The 21,871-nt window shown below is 47.1% G+C and overlaps 1 protein-coding gene across 2 annotated transcripts in view; it reads right to left on the reverse strand.

The window, feature by feature from the left end:
* The window catches only part of LOC123751953 (alpha-2-macroglobulin-like), a 193,965-nt gene that overhangs the window by 9,438 nt on the left and 162,656 nt on the right, over nt 1-21,871 (reverse strand). For both annotated transcript variants that reach the window (XM_069314573.1, XM_069314572.1), the window contains exons 23-25: nt 12,466-12,739; nt 11,571-11,722; nt 5,312-5,524 (exon numbers count right to left, since the gene is read on the reverse strand). In XM_069314573.1, the coding sequence (XP_069170674.1) occupies nt 5,312-5,524; nt 11,571-11,722; nt 12,466-12,739 (639 nt within the window). The remainder of the gene's footprint in view (nt 1-5,311; nt 5,525-11,570; nt 11,723-12,465; nt 12,740-21,871) is intronic.

Below are 21,871 nucleotides of genomic sequence, written 5' to 3' on the forward strand. Positions count from 1 at the left end.
CTCTTCCGTCTTCCAACGAATTGAGGTTTAATTCCTGGAGTCTCTCCTCGTAGCTCATACCTCTCAGCTCGGGTACTGGTCTGGTGGCAAACCTTTGAACCTTTTCCACTTTAGTCTTATGCTTCACTAGATATGGACTCCATGCTGGAGCCGCAAACTCCAGGATTGGTGTGACATATGTGGAATATAATGTTCTGAAAGATTCCTTACACAAGTTCCTAAAGGCCGTTCTAATGTTAGCCAACCTGGCATATGCTGCTGATGTTATACTCTTAATATGAGCTTCAGGGGACAGGTCTGGCGTGATATCAACCCCCAGGTCTTTCTCTCTCTCTCTGACTCTTGAAGTATTTCATCTCCCAAATGGTACCTTGTATCTGATCTCCTGCTTCCTACCCCTATCTTCATTACATTACATTTGCTTGGATTAAACTCTAACAGCCATTTGTTCGACCATTCCTGCAGCTTGTCCAGGTCTTCTTGAAGCCTCAAGCTGTCCTCCTCTGTCTTAATCCTTCTCAAAATTTTGGCGTCGTCAGCAAACATTGAGAGGAATGAGTCTATACCCTCTGGGAGATCATTTACGTATATCAGAAACAGGATAGGTCCAAGTACAGAGCCCTGCGGGACTCCACTGGTGACTTCACGCCATTCTGAGGTCTCGCCCCTCACTGTAACTCTCTGCTTCCTATTGCTTAGGTACTCCCTTATCCACTGGAGCGCCCTACCAGTTACTCCTGCCTGTTTCTCCAGCTTATGCATCGACCTTTTATGGGGTACTGTGTCAAAGGCTTTCCGACAGTCCAAAAAAATGCAGTCCGCCCATCCTTCTCTATCTTGCTTAATCTTTGTCACCTGATCGTAGAATTCTATCAAGCCTGTAAGGCAAGATTGAACCTGAACCCATGTTGATGGGTTGTCACAAAGTCTCTTCTCTCAGATGTGTTACTAGGTTTTTTCTCACAATCTTCTCCATCACCTTGCATGGTATACAAGTTAAGGACACTGGCCTGTAGTTCAGTGCCTCTTGTCTGTCATCCTTTTTGTATATTGGTACTACATTAGCAATCTTCCATATTTCTGGTAGGTCCCCTGTTTCCAGTGACCTACTATACACTATGGAGAGTGGCAAGCAAAGTGCTCCTGCACACTCTTTCAAAACCCATGGTGAGATTCCGTCCGGCCCAACAGCTTTTCTCACATCCAGCTCCAATAGGTGCTTCTTGACCTCATCTCTTGTAATTTCGAATCTATCCAAGGTGTGTGTGTGTGTGTGTGTGTGTGTGTGTGTGTGTGTGTGTGTGTGTGTGTGTGTGTGTGTGTGTGTGTGTGTGTGTGTGTGTGTGTGTGTGTATGTGTGTGTGTGTGTGTGTGTGTGTGTGTGTGTGTATGTGTGTGTGTGTGTTTACTAGTTGTGTTTTTGCGGGGGTTGAGCTTTGCTCTTTCGGCCCACCTCTCAACTGTCAATCAACTGTTTACTAACTACTTTTTTTTTTTTCCCCACACCACACACACACACACACCCCAGGAAGCAACCCGTGACAGCTGACTAACTCCCAGGTACCTATTTACTGCTAGGTAACAGGGGCACTTAGGGTGAAAGAAACTTTGCCCATTTGTTTCTGCCTCGTGCGGGAATCGAACCCGCGCCACAGAATTACGAGTCCTGCGCGCTATCCACCAGGCTACGAGGCCCCCATGTGTGTGTGTGTGTGTGCGTGTGTGTGTGTGTGTGTGTGTGTGTGTGTGTGTGTGTGTGTGTGTGTGTGTGTGTGTGTGTGTGTGTGTGTGTGTGTGTGTGTGTGTGTGTGTGTGTGTGTGTGTGATAAAATTAGTCGTTTGTAACAGTTGATTGATTGACAGTTGAGAGGTGGGCCGAAAGAGCAGAGCTCATCCCCCGCAAACACAACTAGGTGAATACACACACGCAGCCACAGACATACGCACACAGAGCGACAGACACACGCACAGACATTCACTCTCACAGCGACAGATTTACGCACACACAGCGACAGACACATGCACACACATACTCACACACAGCCACAGACACATGTACAGAGACACACTATCACTTACAAGCATCCCCTGCAAAATACTTGAAAGAATAATTAGGCTAAGACTTGTTGAGCACCTGGAGAGCATTGGGTTTGTAAACAAGCACCAACATGGGTTCTGGACAGGTAAATTATGCCTAACAAACCTTTTAGAATTCTATGACAAAGTAACAAGGATAAGGCAGTACAGAGAAGGCTGGGCAGACTGCATATTTCTTGACTGTCAAAAGGCCTTTGATACAGTACCGCACATGAGACTGCTACACAAACTTGAGAGGCAGGCAGGAGTAAGCGGAAAGGCCCTAGCATGGGTGAAGAACTACCTAACAGGAAGGAGCCAAAGGGTAATGGTAAGGGGTGAGAAGTCGGACTGGCGAACAGTAACGAGTGGAGTACCTCAAGGATCGGTGCTGGGCCCAATCGTCTTTCTAATTTACGTAAATGATATGTTTACAGGAGTGGAATCCTTCATGCCTATGTTTGCGGATGACGCATAATTAATGAGAAGAGTTGTGACAGATGAGGATTGTAGGATCCTCCAAGAGAACTTAAACAGGTTGCAGAAATAGGCAGGGAAATGGCTACTGGAGTTCAACACTAGTAAATGTAAAGTTATGGAAATGGGATCAGGTGATAGGCGACCAAAGGAACAGTACACAATGAAGGAGAACTGCCTACCTGTAACGATTCGAGAAAGAGACCTGGGAGTGGATGTGACACCTAATCTAACTCCTGAGGCACATATAAATAGGATAAAGACAGCAGCGTACTCTACACTGGCGAAAATTAGAACTTCATTCAGAAACCTAAGTGAGGAGGCTTTTAGGGCGCTTTACACTGCCTACGTGAGACCAGTCTTAGAGTATGTCGCGCCATCATGGAGCCCCCACCTGAAGAAACACATAAGGAAACTGGAGAAAATTCAAAGGTTTGCGACGAGGTTTGTTCCAGAGTTACGAGGGATGGGATATGAAGAGCGTCTGAGGGAACTGAACCTTATGACACAAGAGAAAAGAAGGGAAAGAGGAGATATGATAGGAACATATAAAATACTCAGGGGAATTGACAAAGTGGAAATAGATGAAATGTTCACACGTAATAATAACAGAACAAGGGGACATGGGTGGAAACTGGAAACTCAGATGAGTCACAGAGATGTTAGGAAGTTTTCTTTTAGCGTGAGAGTAGTGGAAAAATGGAATGCACTTGGGGAACAGGTTGTGGAAGCAAACTCTATTCATACTTTTAAAATTAGGTATGAAAGGGAAATTGGACAGGAATCATTGGTGTAAACAACCGATGGCTCGAAAAGCGGGATCCAAGAGTCAATGCTCGATCCCGCAAGCACAAATAGGTGAGTACACGCACACACATACACTCGGAGGCGGCAAACCAAGCAACCTTGGAGGAATTTGACCTCACCAGTGATGAGATCAAAAGGTGTCTGCTGGAGCTGGATGTGAAAAAGAATGTTGGGCTTGATAGAATCTCACCATGGATACTAAAGGAAGGTGCAGAAGCACTAAGTGTGCCACTCTCTATGGTGAATAACAGGTCACTGGAAACAGGAGACTTACCAGAAAGTTGGAAGACAGCTAACGTGGTCCCAATATACAAAAAGGGTGACAGGCAAGAGGCACTGAAATACAGGCCAGTTTCCTTAACTTGTATACCATGCAAGGTGCTGGAGAAGATCGTGAGGAAAAGGCTCGTAGAGCATCTGGAGGGAAATAACTTTGTAACGCACCACCAACATGGGTTCAGAGATGGTAAATCGTGCCTCACAGGTTTAATAGAATTTTATGACCAGGCAACGAAAATTAGGCAGGAAAGAGAAGGGCGGGCCGACTGCATTTTCCTGGATTGCCAAAAAGCCTTTGACACAGTACCCCATAAAAGGCTGTTAAAAAAGTTGGAGCAACAGGCAGGAGTAAAAGGGAAGGTGCTCCAGTGGATAAGGGAGTACTTAAGCAACGGGAAACAGCGAGTAACGGTGAGGGGGGAGACATCAGAGTGGCGAGATGTCACCAGCGGAGTCCCACAGGGCTCAGTACTTGGACCCATCCTGTTTCTAATATATGTGAACGATCTTCCAGAGGGTATAGACTCATTCCTCTCGATGTTTGCTGATGATGCAAAAATTATGAGAAGAATCAAGACGGATGAAGATAGACAGAGACTACAGGATGCCCTGGATAAACTGGAGGAAGGGTCTAGAAAATGGCTGCTAAAGTTCAACTCGGGAAAGTGTAAGGTGATGAAATTAGGCGAAGGGAGCAGGAGGCTGAACACAAGGTATCATCTGGAAGGGGAAATCCTGCAAGAGTCAAATAGAGAGAAGGATCTGGGGGTTGATATCACACCGAACCTGTCCCCAGAAGCCAATATCAAAAGAATATCATCAGCGGCATATGCTAGACTGGCCAACATAAGAACTGCCTTCAGAAACTTGTGTAAGGAATCTTTCAGAACCCTGTATACCACTTATGTAAGACCAATCCTGGAGTATGCAGCTCCAACCTGGAGTCCATACCTAGTTAAACACAAGACAAAGTTAGAGAAGATTCAGCGGTATGCCACCAGGCTCGTCCCGGAACTGAGAGGATTGAGCTACGAGGAAAGGCTAAAGGAGCCAACCTCACATCCCTGGAAAACAGAAGAGTAAAGGGAGACATGATAACCACCTACAAAATTCTCAGGGGAATTGACAGGGTGGACAAAGACAAACTCTTCAGCACGGGTGGGACACGAACAAAGGGACACAGGTGGAAACTTAGTACCCAGATGAGCCACAGAGACGTTAGAAAGAATTTTTTCAGTGTCAGAGTAGTTAATAAATGGAATGCACTAGGAAGTGATGTGGTGGAGGCTGACTCCATACACAGTTTCAAGTGTAGATATGATAGTGCCCAGTAGGCTCAGGAATCTGTACACCTGTTGATTGACAGTTGAGAGGCGGGACCAAAGGCTCAAAGCTCAACCCCCGCAAGCACAATTAGGTGAGTACTCACACAGCGACAGACACACGCACACACATACGCACACACAGCCACAGACACACGTACACAGACACACTCACACATACACTCACACAGCGACAGACACACGCACACACATACGCACACTGCCACAGACACACGTACACAGACACATGCACACACATACACTCACACAGCGACAGACACACGCACACACACATACACTCACACAGCCACAAACACACGTACACAGAAAGACTAACAGAGTAAGCTCACCTGCAAGACAGCACATCCCTGGCCCTCCATAGTGATGGAGACCTTGGTGGGAACAGTGGGCAGCTTTACCAACTGCTGCAGCAGTTTGTTGTCGTCGGTGACGGTGAAGGGGTGTGCCAGGCCGCTAGCTGTCACCGTTGCCACCACGTTCAGAGGTCCCTGGTACAAGTGGGTCTCGTACAGTGCCAGCGCCTGGAGGGCCACCACCGTATCCTGCATAATGGGCACAAAACGTCCTGTTAGTAAAGACATTTTTCAATTATGATTTTCCCCTAACATTCACGATGCTTCCTTTAACTGAAAATATGTTTCATTGTGTACCTATGTGTTAGTCCCAGATTCAACACCATAGATTTGGAAAAGTTTCAGTAAACATAATTCCGTTTAGCAATTACAAGTAATATATGTACAGGTGCAAGTATTGTGTAATGTCAACCACTTGCTTCGCACAATCCGCTCTTCATGCTGATATTCTCAAAGTACTTCTGTTTCTCATATTACCTAACCCACAGTTGTCACCATCAAACTACCCTAACTCTTACATTTGGTTAGCAATATTAATTTCTTAATTAGCTAAGGTTCCATTCGTTTTTAATATGCAGACAAATTTCACAAATGTAATATCCATCTTGTTCATACAAACATGTTTTGCAGTCAACCTTAAACATTTTCCACCTAAATACTATCAAGACAAGGAGCTAGTGTTGTCTCAGCAACACAACTCACAAAACACGGCAAACTTCTCAATGTTGCAACATCCCCAAGTACCGCTCCATTATGTAAATTTAATTAGTAGAAGAGAGGGACCTCTTTAGTATTGTTTACAGTTATTCTAGACATGTGTGGAGATGTGGTGCGCCCGTCACGTCCCGAGTTCAGGCAACACACACACCTGAAGCACCACCTGCAACAAGGCTAGTCCTGCCTGTGTGTGACGAGACATCCCAGGTACAGGCAACACCCACACCTGAAGCGAGGACCCAGACAGGAGTCGAAGGGGCTGATATTTTATCTGTATACTCAGCGAGAAATCCATGTAACAGTGAACACCAGCCAGTGGACGGGATAATTATCTAAGTGTAGTTCCAGGATAAGAGTTACACTCGTGGTGTCCCGTCTTCCCAGTACTCATTGTCGTATAACATTTTCACACTACTTCGGTATAAACTTTATGCCTACATCATGCCCAGCTGTCAGGGCGCCATTATGCCTGTCAGGCACCTGACAGCTGAGTGGACAGCACTTCGGATTCGTAGTCCTGAGGTTCCGGGTTCGATCCCGGTGGAGGTGGAGACAAATGGGCAAAATGTTTCTATCACCCAGATGCCCCTGTTACCTAGCAGTAAATAGGTGCCTGGGAGTTAGACACCTGCTACGGGTTGTTTCCTGGGGATGTGTAACAAAAAGGAGGCCTGGTTGAGGACCGGGGAGCGGGGACGCTAAGCAACGAAATCATCTCAAGATAACCTCAGAATAGATCATAGTAGGCATCCTTTAGTCTCGGGAGACTATGGAGTTGCGCCCTAGTTGTCAATCCTGGTGCAGCGTCTGGTGTGACTGATGAGGCCAATCCGAGAGTGGCAGTCCATCCCACACCGAACACAAACGAAGTCCGATTCTGGTCTGTCTTCCTGGTTACCGGCTTTCCTTCTCTGTCTCTTTGCCTCCGATTCCTTGGCAAGTGACTCCTCGAACTTGGAGAGACCTCGTTGAACAGACTGCCTCCAGGCTGAACGGTCTGCAGCCAGTGTCTCCCATATAGCAAGATCGACGTCCATGGCTTTCAGGTCCCTTTTGCATACGTCTTTGTACCGTAGCTGGGGCTTGCCTGCTGGACGCTTTCCCTGCCTCAGCTCTCCGTACAGGAGATCCTTGGGGATCCTGCCATCGCCCATTCGCACAACGTGCCCGAGCCAGCGCATTCGTCTCTGTTTCAGCATTGTGTACATGCTGGTGATTCTTGCTCTCCCCAAGACGTTGTTGCTTGTCACCTTGTCCTGCCAGGTGATGTCCAAGATGTGTCTAAGGCAGCGCATGTGGTAGGCATTCAGCTGTCTTTCCTGACGGGCGCGGAGTGTCCAAGACTCACTGCCATAAAGGAGAGTGCTCAGGACACAGGATCTGTAAACCTGAATCTTAGTATACTCAGTTAGCTTATTGTTGGCCCACACTCTCTTTGTCAGTTTGGACATGGTAGTAGATGCCTTACCGATGCGTTTGTTTAGCTCCGTATCAAGAGAGAGGGAGTCAGAGATTGTGGAGCCCAGGTACACGAAGTCGTGAACGACTTCCAGTTTGGAATCAGAGATGCCGATGTCAGGTGGGGAATCCACTCCTTGTCCCATGACTTGTGTTTTCTTCAGACTGATGGTGAGTCCGAAAGCCTGAGAGGTCTCGCTGAAGCGGGTTATGAGCCGTTGGAGGTCTTCAGCTGAGTGGGCAGTGACTGCTGCGTCGTCGGCAAAGAGGAAGTCGCGCAGACACCTCAGTCGAACCTTTGTCTTGGCTCTCAGCCTGGCGAGGTTAAAGAGCTTTCCATCCGACCTGGTCCGGAGGTAAATGCCTTCCGTGACAGATCCGAAGGCGTGCCGCAGCATAACTGCGAAGAAAATCCCGAATAGGGTTGGAGCCAGTACGCAGCCCTGCTTTACTCCACTTCGGATGTCAAAGGCGTCTGATGTTAGGCCATCAAAGACCACGGTGCCCCTCATGTTCTCATGGAAAGATCTGATGATGCTGAGGAGCCTGGGTGGGCATCCGATCTTGGGGAGGATCTTGAACAGGCCATCCCTGCTGACGAGGTCGAAGGCCTTCGTCAGATCTATGAAGGCAACAAAGAGTGGCTGCTTCTGTTCCCTGCATTTCTCCTGCAGTTGTCTGAGGGAAAAGACCATGTCGATGGTGGACCTGCCAGCTCTGAATCCGCATTGTGATTCTGGATAGACTCTCTCTGCAAGTACTTGGAGCCTCTTCAATGCGACTCGAGCAAACAGCTTTCCGACAATACTGAGGAGGGAGATTCCACGGTAGTTGTTGCAGTCGCCCCTGTCACCTTTATTCTTATACAGTGTGACGATGTTGGCATCCCTCATGTCCTGTGGCACCTCTCCTTCTTCCCAGCAGAGGCAGAGAATTTCATGCAGCTCCATGAGCAGGCTACCTCTGCAGCACTTCAAGGTCTCAGCAGGAATGCCATCTTTGCCAGAAGCTTTACCAGAAGCAAGGGAGTCTAGGGCATCGCTGAGTTCTTCCAGGGTCGGTTCGCTGTCGAGCTCCATTAACACAGGCAGACACTCAATGGCGCTCAGGGCATCTTCGGTGACCACATTGTCCCTGGCGTATAGCTCAGAGTAGTGCTCGACCCAGCGCTTCAGCTGCAGTGTCTGGTCCTGAATCACCTCGTCAGTGGCAGATTTCAGAGGAGCGGTCTTCCTCTGGATTGGGCCGAGGGCCTGCTTGATGCCGCCATACATTCCCCTTACATTGCCTGTATCCGCTGCAGTCTGTATCTGGGAGCAGAGCAGGAGCCAATAGTTGTTGGCACATCGCCTGGCGCTCTGCTGCACTTTGCAGCGGACGGCCCGAAGGATCTGTAAGTTCCGCTGACTTGGGCAGGCTTTGTAGGCTGCCAAGGCGTTTCTCTTCTCTTCGATTACAGGTGTCATCTCTTCCGAGTGAGCCTCGAACCAGTCTGCCGACCTGCTGGTCTTCTTGCCAAAGGTGGAAATGGCAGCGTTGAACACAGCGTCTCTGAAGTGCTCCCATCTTTTACAGGCAGTGACCCCAGCTGGGCCAGGGAGAGCTTCCTCGAGCACGTGTGCAAAATCTTCCACCTTGTCCTGGTTGCGGATCTTGGTGGTGTCGATGCGAGGTCTGCCCGCCTTTTTCGAGTGATGAATCTTCTTTGGTTGCATCTTGACCCTGCTACATACCAGGGAGTGGTCGGTGTCACAGACAGCACTCTGGTAGCTACGCGTAATCTTGACGCTGGGTAGACTTGCACGCCTGGTAAGAATCAGGTCAAGCTGGTGCCAGTGCTTGGATCTAGGGTGTCTCCAAGATACTCGGTGTTGAGGCTTTGTGCCGAAGAACGTGTTGGTGACACAAAGACCATGAAGGCAGCAGAGTTCTAGCAGACGTTGCCCGTTCTCATTCATCCTTCCTATGCCGAATTGACCCAGGCAAGTGGGCCAAATGTTGTGCTCGGCACCCACTCTGGCATTGAAGTCGCCGAGGATGAACAGTGGCTCCTTTACAGGGATTCTCGCTATGACTCTGTTGAGGTCATCGTAGAATTTTTCCTTTGCCTCTGCTGGAGAAGTCAGGGTTGGTGCATATGCACTAATTACATTGACTGGTCCTGTTTGGGAGTACAGTTGCAGAGACAGAATTCGTTCGGTTTCCTCCATCGGTGGCATAATGTGTCCCAACAGTGCATTCCTGACGGCAAATCCCACACCATGTTCTCTGGTCTCATCTGGAGGTTTTCCTTGCCAGAAGAAAGAGAAGGTCCTCTCTCTCACAGATCCTGATCCTGGGAGCCTGGTCTCTTGGAGAGCAACAATATCCATCTGCAGCTTGCTCAGCTCCCTGTCGATAATTGCTGTTTTTCGGGCGTCATTGATTTCTTGCAGGTCGTCAGAGAAACCTGGTGTCAGTGTCCTGACGTTCCATGTGCCCAGCTTTAGGGCAGTTGATATTTTCTTTTTTGGTTTGGTATTGCTTGGTGCAAAGTTGTCGGGCCGCTTGTCGGTTTTCACCCTAAACCCCACGCACCCAGTGAGGTTAACGGACCGTGGCGAGGCAACACCTTATTGGCTGGGGTTTGCCCAGCTTGAGGCGGGCGGTAGCTGCCCAGTGGGGCGCGATGACCCCTCCCACCGTCGGAAGCAACCCCTGGCGTCACACTCTTCGCCAATCGAGCAGAAGACTTAAAACCGGTAGACTGTCGCTTCCCGTGTTGGTTCGACGCTGTGAGGCGAAGCTGGAGTGTCCTCTCCAGGGCGCAAAGCCTGGGTAGGTAGATATGGAGGAGAAGCTGTTACCCATGCAGCAGGTCCCCCCTCATAGAATAGATCATATATTTCACAAAACATGGCAGGCAACACGTGAATAACGACCGAGTTTCCTACACCACTTAAGAGGAGAGCATGGATAAAGAACTCCAAAAGTCAACTACCGGTGGCAGGTCAGAATGTAAGGTGCCCCTCATGAAACATGGCAACCATCAAGACTATAGTGAAGCACTCGAGTCCCACTGCCAGTAACACCAAACCCCTGATTTCCTTATTTAAGGTTACAAATCCAACTCTAAACACAAATAACGGGAAGAAGACAGAAAAGCAGCACAAAACAGTGGCTTCCACTTATCCTAACACATCCCTAAAACACATGAAGGAAACCACAGAATAAAAGCAAGGCTCAGACTCCGCCACTACCACCACCGAGGGAGCAACACCAGACAGCCGTCTACTGCGCCTTAACATCTGGAGCTCGCGGGGACTGTGGAACAAGGACTTCATACACTGGGGGTTCTGTGGTATAAGGACTTAATACACTGGGGGTTCTGTGGCACTAGGGATTAATACACTGGGGGTTCTGTGGTACAAGGGCTTAATACAATGGGAGTTCTGTGGTACAAGGACTTAATACACAGGGAGTTCTGTGGTACAAGGACTTAATACACAGGGAGTTCTGTGGTACAAGGGCTTAATACACTGGGGGTTCTGTGATACAAGGACTTAATTAATACACTGGGAGTTCTGTGGTGCAAAGTCTTAATACACTGGAGGTTCTGTGGTACAAGGACTTAATACACTGGGGTGCTACATAGAGGACAGCCCAGAAATATGTTTTTCCGCTCCACAGTGCTCAACTTGTGTATATTTCTTTGTCAGTTTCTTTCATATCAGCATTTCTTTTGTTCAAAAGAAATTATACGAGTTCTTCAATTGCTAAAGAACATGAAAGTAAACAAAATTCTGCTAAATTTCCATGCAATAAAATGGTTGGTTGTATAGGCAAGACATGTGGGTAACAATGATGGTTGTATAGGCAAGACATGTGGGTAACAATGATGGTTGTATAGGCAAGACATGTGGGTAACAATGATGGTTGTATAGGCAAGACATGTTGGGTAACAATGATGGTTGTATAGGCAAGGCACGTGGGTAACAATGATGGTTGTATAGGCAAGACATGTTGGGTAACGACGATGGATGTATAGGCAAGGCATGTGGGTAACGAAGGAGAATACTACCTGTGTGGAATAGAATCCTCCTTGGCCATTCCTCTGCGCCGTGATCCACTTGACCACCTTCCTAGCCTGCTGCTCGTATTGTTTAGGGTCAAGGGTCATCATGGCCATGATGGCGTAGCCAGCTGTTTCCACCCCTACAGCCTTCGTCTTGCCTGATTATACAATACGTAATTGTTGTATGACACATATCAATCATTTGGACACAGGTAAAATATATCCCTGACCACAAGACACGTAGATAATAATGTTTTTTCGCTTTGCTCATCAGAGCCTCGAACCCAGAACCAACAAAGCAGAAGACTTGTTCTACCAACCAAGCTACGAGCACCCACAATAAGGGAGGAGCTCAGAGAGACAGCTGGTTTCTCAGTCAGATACCAGTTGTGGTGCTTGTAGCCTGGTTGGTAGAACTAAAGTTGTCTGCTTTTGTGGCATTTGGTTCGAGGCTTTGATGGTCTACGTGAATGAAATGTAAAATAAATTAAAACAAATGCTGTAAACAATCATCTTAAAACTAAAATTCTATTTAAAACTTCTTTTTAACCGAACAAAATTTATTACGTGAATATTTTGATTAGGCTGCAAATATCAAGCCACAATACACGGGTTCTTTGATTAGATATATTTATATTGATTTACCTGTGTTTATTTTCAAATATAAATTATTCTAGGAGTTGCATTTAATAAAACAATAATGAATGACATTCATCTCAATTTTGTTTTGGATTTTAGCTCTATTTAAGGCCTATCAAGCTCGCCTAAAATTATAACCATAACTACTTGTCAGTACAACCAGCAAGATTATTCAGTCGTAAGTAAAGTTAAAGAGAAAATAAATATAGTGCTTACGCACTTACGAAGGTAACACCTTATTCCCTTCTTCCCCCGACTATACCTGGTCCCTTGGGCAGCTCCCAGTGAGTGGAGTTCTTTGTCACAACAGCTTGTTCCAGCAATTTCTGGAGAATTACTTCGGCTTCAGGAAGCTTAGCCAAGGCGAAAGCATAGGCTTTGAGCGCCATAACGTAGGGGTCAGAGGAGGAGTCTGCTTGTAGACACTGGGCAGCCAAACAGTCGGCCTGGCTGCATGACTTGTCATTGGTCTCCAGGAGAGCAATCATCACATAGGCTGTTAGAGGCACGGGAGAGTCACTTCCATCAATTCCTCCCTGTTAGAAATGTGATAACATATTGTTATAGGATCGCCTGAGTGTTGAACTCTACTGCATGTTCTTGCAAATTCAATCATCAGTTCCTAACACATAACTTACTTTCAATTATTTCATTCTGAAAATCTTCCGCCTCCTTTAACCTTAAATTGTGCATTGCATCATATGATGCTTTGACCGACTTTCAGTAAATTGTGCATCGCATCATATGATGCTTTGGAGTACTATGCAAGATTTAAACGGCCCGCGGATACACGGGGGTTCACCACACCTTCATCAGGGCTCTTGTAAACAGACGCCATTTTTAAACAAAATCGTGGGGCAAATTCTCGGGTGTTAGGGGGCTTAGTATTGAGCAAGCTACCAAGCCTGACGCACGCAGCATGAGCTCACAGCACTGCTGTTCAGCTTGTGACCACAACATCACCTAAAAATGCCATAATATACTTGTTCATGCTATGATGTAGTGATGATATTATTACAGAAAACCCCTGACTGTGATAAAACTGACCAGGGTTCTGATAATAGCAGGATTGTGGTGATATTTAGCGTTGTGCTCCAAGGAGGGAGGAGTAATGCAGTGGGAGGGAGGGTAGTGGCGCTGTCTTCTGACTGTGTGTGGTCACCTTTTATTGACTGCACTCACCATACCAGCTTAGTGGTTCGCTATGGTGAACACAAATGTAGATACTTATATATAACGTGTGTATAGAGGGTATAAACAGTGAGAGGAGTAGGTTGGGAGCCGCCATTTTGGTGAGTGCGGTGGCGTCGTCTGCACGACTTATCATGTTGTTTACTGGTGACCACGATGGTCTTTGGGCACCATACCAGTTTACTTGTACAAGTATGGTGAATAAAACAGGTAGATACTTATACATAATGTGTGTATATAGCATAATAACACCACAAACAGTAATGTTGGAGGAGAAATATTAGTGCGCCTGGCCTTGAGGGCGGCAGCCACCAGCTGACTGTGTGAGTAGCTATGTCTTTGTGCCTTTACTCACCATACAAGCTTAGATATACAGTTATGGTGAACAAAACATGTAAATACTTATATATAACGTCTGTACATAGAAGCAAAAACAGTATGGTGGGTGGTGAATGGTGGCAAGTCAGGTGAGGTGAGGGAGGGAGGGAGTGGCAGCCAGTGGCGGGCTGCCACTGCCACTCAGCATATCAACTTAGTGGTTCGTTATGGTGAACACGAATGTAGATACTTATATATAACGTGTGTGTATATAGTGAATAAAAGCAAAAACAGTATTGTGGAAGGAGAATGTGAGTGAGTCAGGTGACTTGAGGGAGGGAGGAAGTAGCAGCCAGTGGTGGGCTGTCACTGGCACTGCCACTCAGCATGCCAACTTAGTGGTTCGTTATGGTGAACACGAATGTAGATACTTATATATAACGTTTGTATATAGTGAATAAAAGCAAAAACAGTATGGTGGGAGGAGAATGTGGGCAAGTGAGGTGTTGAGGGAGGGAGTGAGTGGCTGGCTGGTGTGTGGCGGTCACTCCTCGTTAATTTTTGACTCATAATAGCAACTTAGTGGTTCGTTATAGTGAACAAAACATGCAGATACTTATATATAACCTGTACGTATAATGTAATAACCGACAAAGTATTATATTTGATGAACATAATTGAACCAACAATATGTACACCATATTTTTGAGTACAGCGATGATTCACTCATTTTATTATATAAATATATCACAATACACACTATTGAATAATATTACAGCAAAAAAACTATGAAAAATCAATCAGAGACATTGAAATAATTAGGTAATTATCTCTTTGTGGCAACTCAGGCCTGACAGCTGGTGAGCAACAGACCGCCTGGGACTCACGCTGAGTCAGCGCCTGTTTTTTGCCAGACTTCCCCGTCCTATAGCGGGCAATATATGCCACTTACGATTTTTTTATTATTTTTCCCATGATCAGTGAATACAAATTAACAGGTTAGGAAGAAAAAATATATATTTTTTGTATGCGCCTGTGGGTGTCAAATGTCAACAGCCATGCGCCATTTAAGGGTTAATATCTAACACTTCTATAGAATATATTTTTTAAATTGTGAATGACTTAGGAAAATTATAACCGCTATTTACTTACATTTGAAAGTTCTGAAAACTTGCACTGAAGTAATGGAATGCCTTTTTCTGGGGAAAAGGGTCTCAGGGACTTGCAGTAGCTACCAGAACTGAGAGTTCCACACATTCCAATTACATCAGCCCTTATAAGCCCTCAAAAGTCTACTGGAAACCAAAGGCCAAAATCTTGAACCATCGCAGACGTGCAGGGGATTCACGATCACTTTCACCGAAGAATTAAACCCCAATAAAGGAAATGAAGAAAAACAGACAAATGCAAAGTTGAAAGAAGGCAAACAAACAATGCAGCAAACTATTCGACAAACAATCCGCTCAGTAGTTTGGTCTTACATCCCCTAGTAACAGCTACTCATCACCAGGTGGCAGGACCACGGAAACTACTGGCTTTCCCCTATCATCATTCCTGTCCTAAGTCAGTCAGAAACCAACCAACTAATGAGGAGATTCACCCTCTGTCGCCAGAGGGTGTGGATGTCGAACTCTGGCTGCCTGTAGCTGTTTGTCGCTGCTTAGTAGTGGCTGCCCGTTAGTGTGGAGTGCCTGCTGGCCAGGGCAGCGGTTAGCAATATGGCGGCGGCTGGTAGTGGCCGCATCCGCCGTGTAAATACTGTCCAATTGGATTTTTCTGCTACGGTGAATTGGGAACATGTGGTGGTTGCACTTTTGGATGCATTTGATTTGAAGATTCCGGATCTCCTCGGCCTTGAGAAGTTTTACCACGTTTGTTGGCTGTGTGCAGTTTGTGGAGCGTTGGAATGAGCGAACGGTTCCCCTCCCTGGTACAGCTCTATCAGTGGCCGTCTCTTATCTGTGGGCCCCCTGACCTTTGTGAGTGTGCATGGGATGCATGTGACTTTTCCAGAAGCGGTGCTTGGCTCAGTGTTTGCGAGGTTTGGTATGGTGCTACGGCAGCTGCAGGGTCTCCATCTGGGTACTCGTACGCTGCAGATGCGTCTCACGGGGTCCATCCCTTCCAAGCTTTTATGTTGTGGTGTTTATCTCCATGTTTTTTATCATGGTCAGGCCCTCACTTGCTTCCAGTCTGGGGAGAAAGGCCACGATGCGGCCCGGTGTGATGTTCCTCGCATGGAGGCCGCTTCTGTTTTTCGGGAGGAGGATTTCCCTCCCAACCCCCTAGGTGAGCGGACTGCCTCCCCGGAGGGTCCTCATCCTGGGGGCTTGCCTGGTGGTGTACCTGCAGCGGATGTGCCTGCTATTACATCTGTGCCTGGGGTGTCTCCTGTGCTGGTTTTGGTGGAGGACATGGCTGCCCCTGCTTCGCGTCTTCAGCTTCCGGTGTAGGCGGAGGAGCATCAGGTTCCTGGTTCATCCGTGGTGGTGTGGGTGTGATGCCGGTGCTTCCCATTGAGGGGGTGTGCTTCCTGCGGATGGGGGTGTCGTCGTCTCCCCGGTGGTTATCCTCGAAGGTGGCGGCGTTCCTGATGCCTGTGTTGCACGGCCACCTTTTGCCCCTCTTGGCAGTGTGTTCCGTGAGGAGGCAGTGTGCTCCCCTGCCCCTCACCAGAAGTGCACTTCAGGGGTGGGGGCGGGGGGCTCGCGCAGTAGGGAGCCCCCTGGCAAGCGGGGAGAGGCTTCGCAAAGGCTTGGCCTCGGATGGTGCCCCCTCCCTTCCTCCTAATTCTCCTGCATCTGCTGAGGATTCCGGAGGTGATGTGGTGCCTGATGGTGGCGGACTTTCCTTGATGATGGTGGGCTTGAGTGGTACCAGGACGGTGGCGGCAGGGTCTCGGCAGGCTTTACTGGGTGATGCCGGCACCGTTCGCTTCCTGAAGGTCCGAGGCCCGGAGTTTCTGTGGATTCCTCCTCTGTGGAGCAGCAGGCATTGGCCCTTGCGTTGCAGACCCTGCCTCTGCAGTGAGTGCCGGTGTTACTCCTGGTGGGCCTGTGGGGTTAGGGGGTCCTTGATGGGTTTCAATGGCACCTGCTTTTGTTTGCGCGTCTTTGAATGTACGTGGTCTTAATGCGCTTGCGGTCCAGTTGGGCCTTGTGGATGTGCTTCGGGAGCAGCGTGTGGATGTGGCACTGATCCAGGAGCACAATGTTCGGGATGTGTCTCTTCTGCCAGGGTTGTGTGCTGATTTTCATATTGTGTTGATCCCACTGAGAACGTCCTTTGGTGGGACGCTCATGTTATTTTCACGGAGGGCTTCTATTTCCGTGCTTCACACGGAAATGGATGAAGATGGGTGGGTCTTATTTGTGTGGGCAGAGTTTTGGGGGGTTGGAATTCTGTTCTTGACGGTGTACTGGGGTGGCACATCGTTGGGACCAGGAACTATTTTTTCGGGAGGGGCTACCGCCCTTCCTCTGGCATGATACGAGGGATTTGATCTTTCATGGGGATTTTAATTGTGTCACGAGTGTGCGGAATATTTCTAGTGCCCACCCGCAGAATGTTTCGGCTGCTTTGCGTGAGATTTTGCGTTCATGCGGGTTTCACGATACTGCCGTTTTGTGTGGCAGCCCACTGGAGAATACCTTCGCTGCATGTCAGACATGTTCTAGGATAGATAGGTTCTATGTTTCACGTGGGAAGTGTTCTGTGTTGAACTTTCTCATGGTCCAGGTGGCTTTGTCTGATCATTGTTTGGTGGTGGTCCGGGTTGGTGTCTGGATACAGGTCTGGGTTGGTAGAAACTTAATTGTCAGTTGTTACACTGTCTGCGTATATGTGCCCAGTTTTTTGTCTGGTTGGTTGAGATCCTTGCCTGGAGGGCTGCCTTCTCTTCTCTCTTCGTTTGGTGGAAGTGGTGTAAGGTGAAGTGTTGGAGGTTTTTTGTCGCTAAGCAGGAGGCAGCCAGGAGGTTTGGCCTGCTGCGGGTTGCTTCAGGCTCGACTGTCTAGTGTGTATGTGCAGTTGAATGCTGGGGTTGACTGCTTTGGGGAGATTTTTGAGTGTAAGGAGCGTATTTGTAGGTTGCATACAGAGTTGGCTGAAGGTGTTCGGATGCGTGCTCGTGTGGCTGAGCGTGTGGATGGGGAGAGGCTCTTCCCCCTTTCTTTTAGGGTGGGAGAAGGCTGCGAGGGATTCTGTTCTTCTTACGGGCCTTCGCCAGCCTGATGGTTCTGTTTTTTCTTGCATGGAGGGGGTTCTGCTTTACATGCGGCGGTAATTGAAGGCTCTCTATGGGGCGGTGCAAGGGGATGGTGTGCTCGCAGATTTTTTTTTGGATGGGTGTACTCTGGTTTGTCAGAGATGGAGTGTGCCCGCTTGGTGAGGGATGTTTCGTTGGGGGAACTCCTGGATGTGGTCCGGTCGTTTCGTATGGGAAAGGTGCCCGGTGTGGATGGCCTTCCCGTTGAGTTCTATATTACCTTTTGGGATGTGTTGGGGGAGGTCCTTTTGGAGGTGGTGCACGCTTGTCTGCAGGTGGGTGCCCTGCCTGACTCCTATTGTGACGGAAACGGGCGGCTGCTCCCGAAGCCGAGCGATTTGCAGTTTTTTTTTTAATTGGAGGCCTATTACGCTCTTCAATGTTGATTATAAGATTTTGTCTAAGGTTTTAGCTTGTCGCTGTGGCGTTGTCGGGCGTCGGTGGTCTCTGTAGAGCAGTTTTGTGGTGTTCCTGGTCGTGCCCTTGTGAATTGCAATTCTTTGATTCGTGACGTGCTTCTGTACGCGTCCAAGTATCGCTTTTCAGCGGCGATGATCAGCTTGGACTGGTCGAAGGCCGTCAATCAAGTGTCGTTGACGTTTGAGTTCCGTGCGATAAAGCGGTTTGGGTTTCCATCGATGTATGTGGATTGGGTGCGCATGTTGTATGCCTGGTGTCACAGTCACGTTTGTGTGAATGGGTTTTTTAGTTCCTTTTTTCGATTTGCCGTCTGTGCATCAGGGGTGCCCCATGTCTATGTTCTTGTATGTGATGTTTCAGAAACGTCTTTTTCGGGCGGTCAAGGCTTGTTCCTTGATTGTGCCTCCTCTTCTGCCTTCCGTCTTTGGCAGCCTATTTGCGGGTATGCTGATGATACCGTTTGGTTTTGGCTACAGTGGGTTCGGTTGGTGCTGTTCAGGACGTTCTCCTGCGGTTTGAGTCTGCCACGGGGGCAAATCCTGCAAAGTTGGGTTTGATGAGTATCGGTGAGTGGGCCTCCCGCCTGGTATAAGGTGGGTCGGGGTTTCCGGTGGTCTCGTCGCTTCGGGTTTTTGGGGTTACCTGGTTTGCCTCTTATGACTGTTCCTTGGAGTAGAATTTAGGAGCTGTCTCTCATTCAGTTGGGGTTGCGGTTGGGTTATTGTCGTGTCGTCAGTTGATGATCTACCAGCGGGCGTTGGTTGTTGCGTGTAAGGTTCTGTTGCGAGTGTGGTTGATGGCTCGGTGCTTTCCTTTGGATCGCCGGAAGGCCTTGGATCTGGAGAGGCTGGTGTACAGGTATGTGTGGTGTGGTCATAATCAGACGGTATGTCATTCGACGCTGGTGTTAGTGGTGAGGGAGGGAGGTGTTGGTATTCCCGACGTCTTTACTAAGGCCAGGGCCCTCTTCTGGGTCTCGCTGTGTCAGGGGCTGGTTCCGGGCAGGAGGGGGGGGGGGGTTTAATGCACTGTTTTTTTCTGCTCCATTCGGTTCAGTTGATTTGCTTGGTTAATTTGGAGGTTAGTTGGTAGGTAGCTTTGTTTACCCCCTGTTTATTCTTGGGCCGTGGAGGTTTTTTGGGCGCTCTGCCGTCATCCTTTTTATGTTTTCCTTTTCGTGTAAGGCTGTATTTGGGGTGTTGTTGCCTCGGAGGACTTGTTACCGTGTTGGATTGAGGTGGCATCTGGTCGTGTTTGAGGGGGAGGGTCTTGGCGCCTCAGCAGCGGGAGTTAATGTTGCAGTTTCTGCATTTGTCGCTGGTGACAAATGAGCGGTTTTGTTTGCTTGGCTTGCGTGATTCTGCAGCGTGTGTGCACTGTGGCTTTAGTGAATCGCAAGTACATGTCTTTTATTTTTGTGACCAGTTGCAGGGGTTGCCTGGTATCAGGATGTCCTGGAGGTGTTTTGTGGACCGGAGTGTCGGAGTGGTGTTTTGCAGGTTTTGTTCATGCATTTTCTGGGTTGTTTGCAGAGGGTGTGCAAAACGTTGTGTTTTGGTTGTGGATTATGTGTTTCGTGTGTGGGTTGGGAGACGGGAGAGTTATGGGGTCACTCGCATTTTTTTTTTTTTGTGAGGGTGCATGTGGTTTACCTGGTGGTGGTTGCAACGCGCTTTTCGCGCGCTTGCAATGCGCTTACAAAAAAAAAAAAAAAAAAAAAAAAAGAGGAAAAAATACGCCATGGACAAAAGAACAAAACGCACACTTCCAGAGGAGAGTGAGAAGCTTCTCAACACCACAACTGGAAGCAATGCCCAACAAAAACAAAGACCTCCAATGAGAAGTCATAGACCAAAGGGACAACCGAGAACAGAGGAGACGACAAAACCCTGATCCAGAGACCAAGATGGTCAAGGAGTAAAATGAGCAGGCCAAAGGTGAACAATTGCCAGAGACAATTTGGAAAATGGTGTCAAGATAGTATAGACCTCGAAGGACAGCAAAAGTAGCTCCTCCTAGACCGAATTACAAAGAGGCGACAGTATTCAGCACATGATGTTGACCAACAAACAACTAAGATTAAAAGAGAGAGGACCACCAAAACTGAAGACAAACCATAAAGTGATACAAATGAGTGAAACCTTATACTGCCCCTGCGACAAATGAGGCAGTTATGATTCTTAAGCTTATTTATAGCTCGCCATACAGATGGCGAAAGATCAGAGTAAGAAACTCCACGCATGAAGAGTCCAGAACGTCAAACCAAAGGGAAAAATCTCTGGAGAGATTTGCTGAAAGACATGTGATCGGAAAAAAGGTGCTTCAAATGATTATTGTGTATGTAAACATTCAGTGTGTGGAAAATTTCCGTCAACTACATCATTATTATAATCATAGAAATGAAGTACATCAGAATAATTATTTCTATATCATCTGAATCCTACATCAGAATTATATCAAAATCATCTATTAGATCCTACACGACAATACCACAACGGTCACGTCCACCATTAGGCTTATGGATGCCTACGTGACTTTGTTCGTTTATCTTCAAGGATCTATAAGGTTCAATAAGAAGCTGTCTTAATTGAAATACCATTGCAACATGTTTTGGGCTTCCGGTGATGTTTTTTTCAAGTTTTAAATAAAGAATCAATCTGTACTACTAGTACTACCTATATTCATTAGATCCAATACATATTCATCTTTCAATCCCGATTGCTCTCAATAATCTGTCTAGATATTAACAATTATTAATCCATATTCAATGTTGGCCTCTATCACTTGAGAGAAGGAGGAGCTACCTCCGAGAGCAAGCGTCCACGAGCGCCTTGAGGCCCAGTACCCATTGTTTACATACAGAGTGAACACGTGACGATGCTTGAGACTTTTATAATAAGATTAACACCGCACAAACAATATAATAATCACCAGAATAGCTCCCTAAGACACTCAGGGAGGTGGTGAACTATAAATCAGAACAAATTACTGATACATGTATCTAAATACGAGTGTAGAGAGCGGTACCCCTAGCATGTGTTGACTGTTGACCGCTCACCACTACCACGGATAGCTTAATCCTCATAAAAACTCTACAGCGTGTATCTATTCACTGCACCAATGCGGTTATATCATTAAAATACTGTGGCTAATCTCATCAGGAGAGAGATAATCTGGTAACTGGTCAGTTGGGCATCAGTTCTCAATTTGGATAGTTATTAGTTATTATAGTTATTACTATAATAGTTATTACTAGTTATTAGTAATAACTAGTTATAATTAGTTATAACTAGTTATTTACTAGTTATTACTTATTATTAGTAATAATTAGTTATAACTAGTTATTTACTAGTTATTACTAGTTATTACAGTTATTATTATTATTATAGTAATTACAGTTAATAACTGGATAATTATTAGTTACAAACATCAGTTATTAAGTGTTTGTAGAGTGTAAATTGGTCAATTGCAT

Source organism: Procambarus clarkii, chromosome 79 (assembly GCF_040958095.1).
Source record: "Procambarus clarkii isolate CNS0578487 chromosome 79, FALCON_Pclarkii_2.0, whole genome shotgun sequence".
In the NCBI taxonomy this organism is placed as follows: domain Eukaryota; kingdom Metazoa; phylum Arthropoda; class Malacostraca; order Decapoda; family Cambaridae; genus Procambarus; species Procambarus clarkii.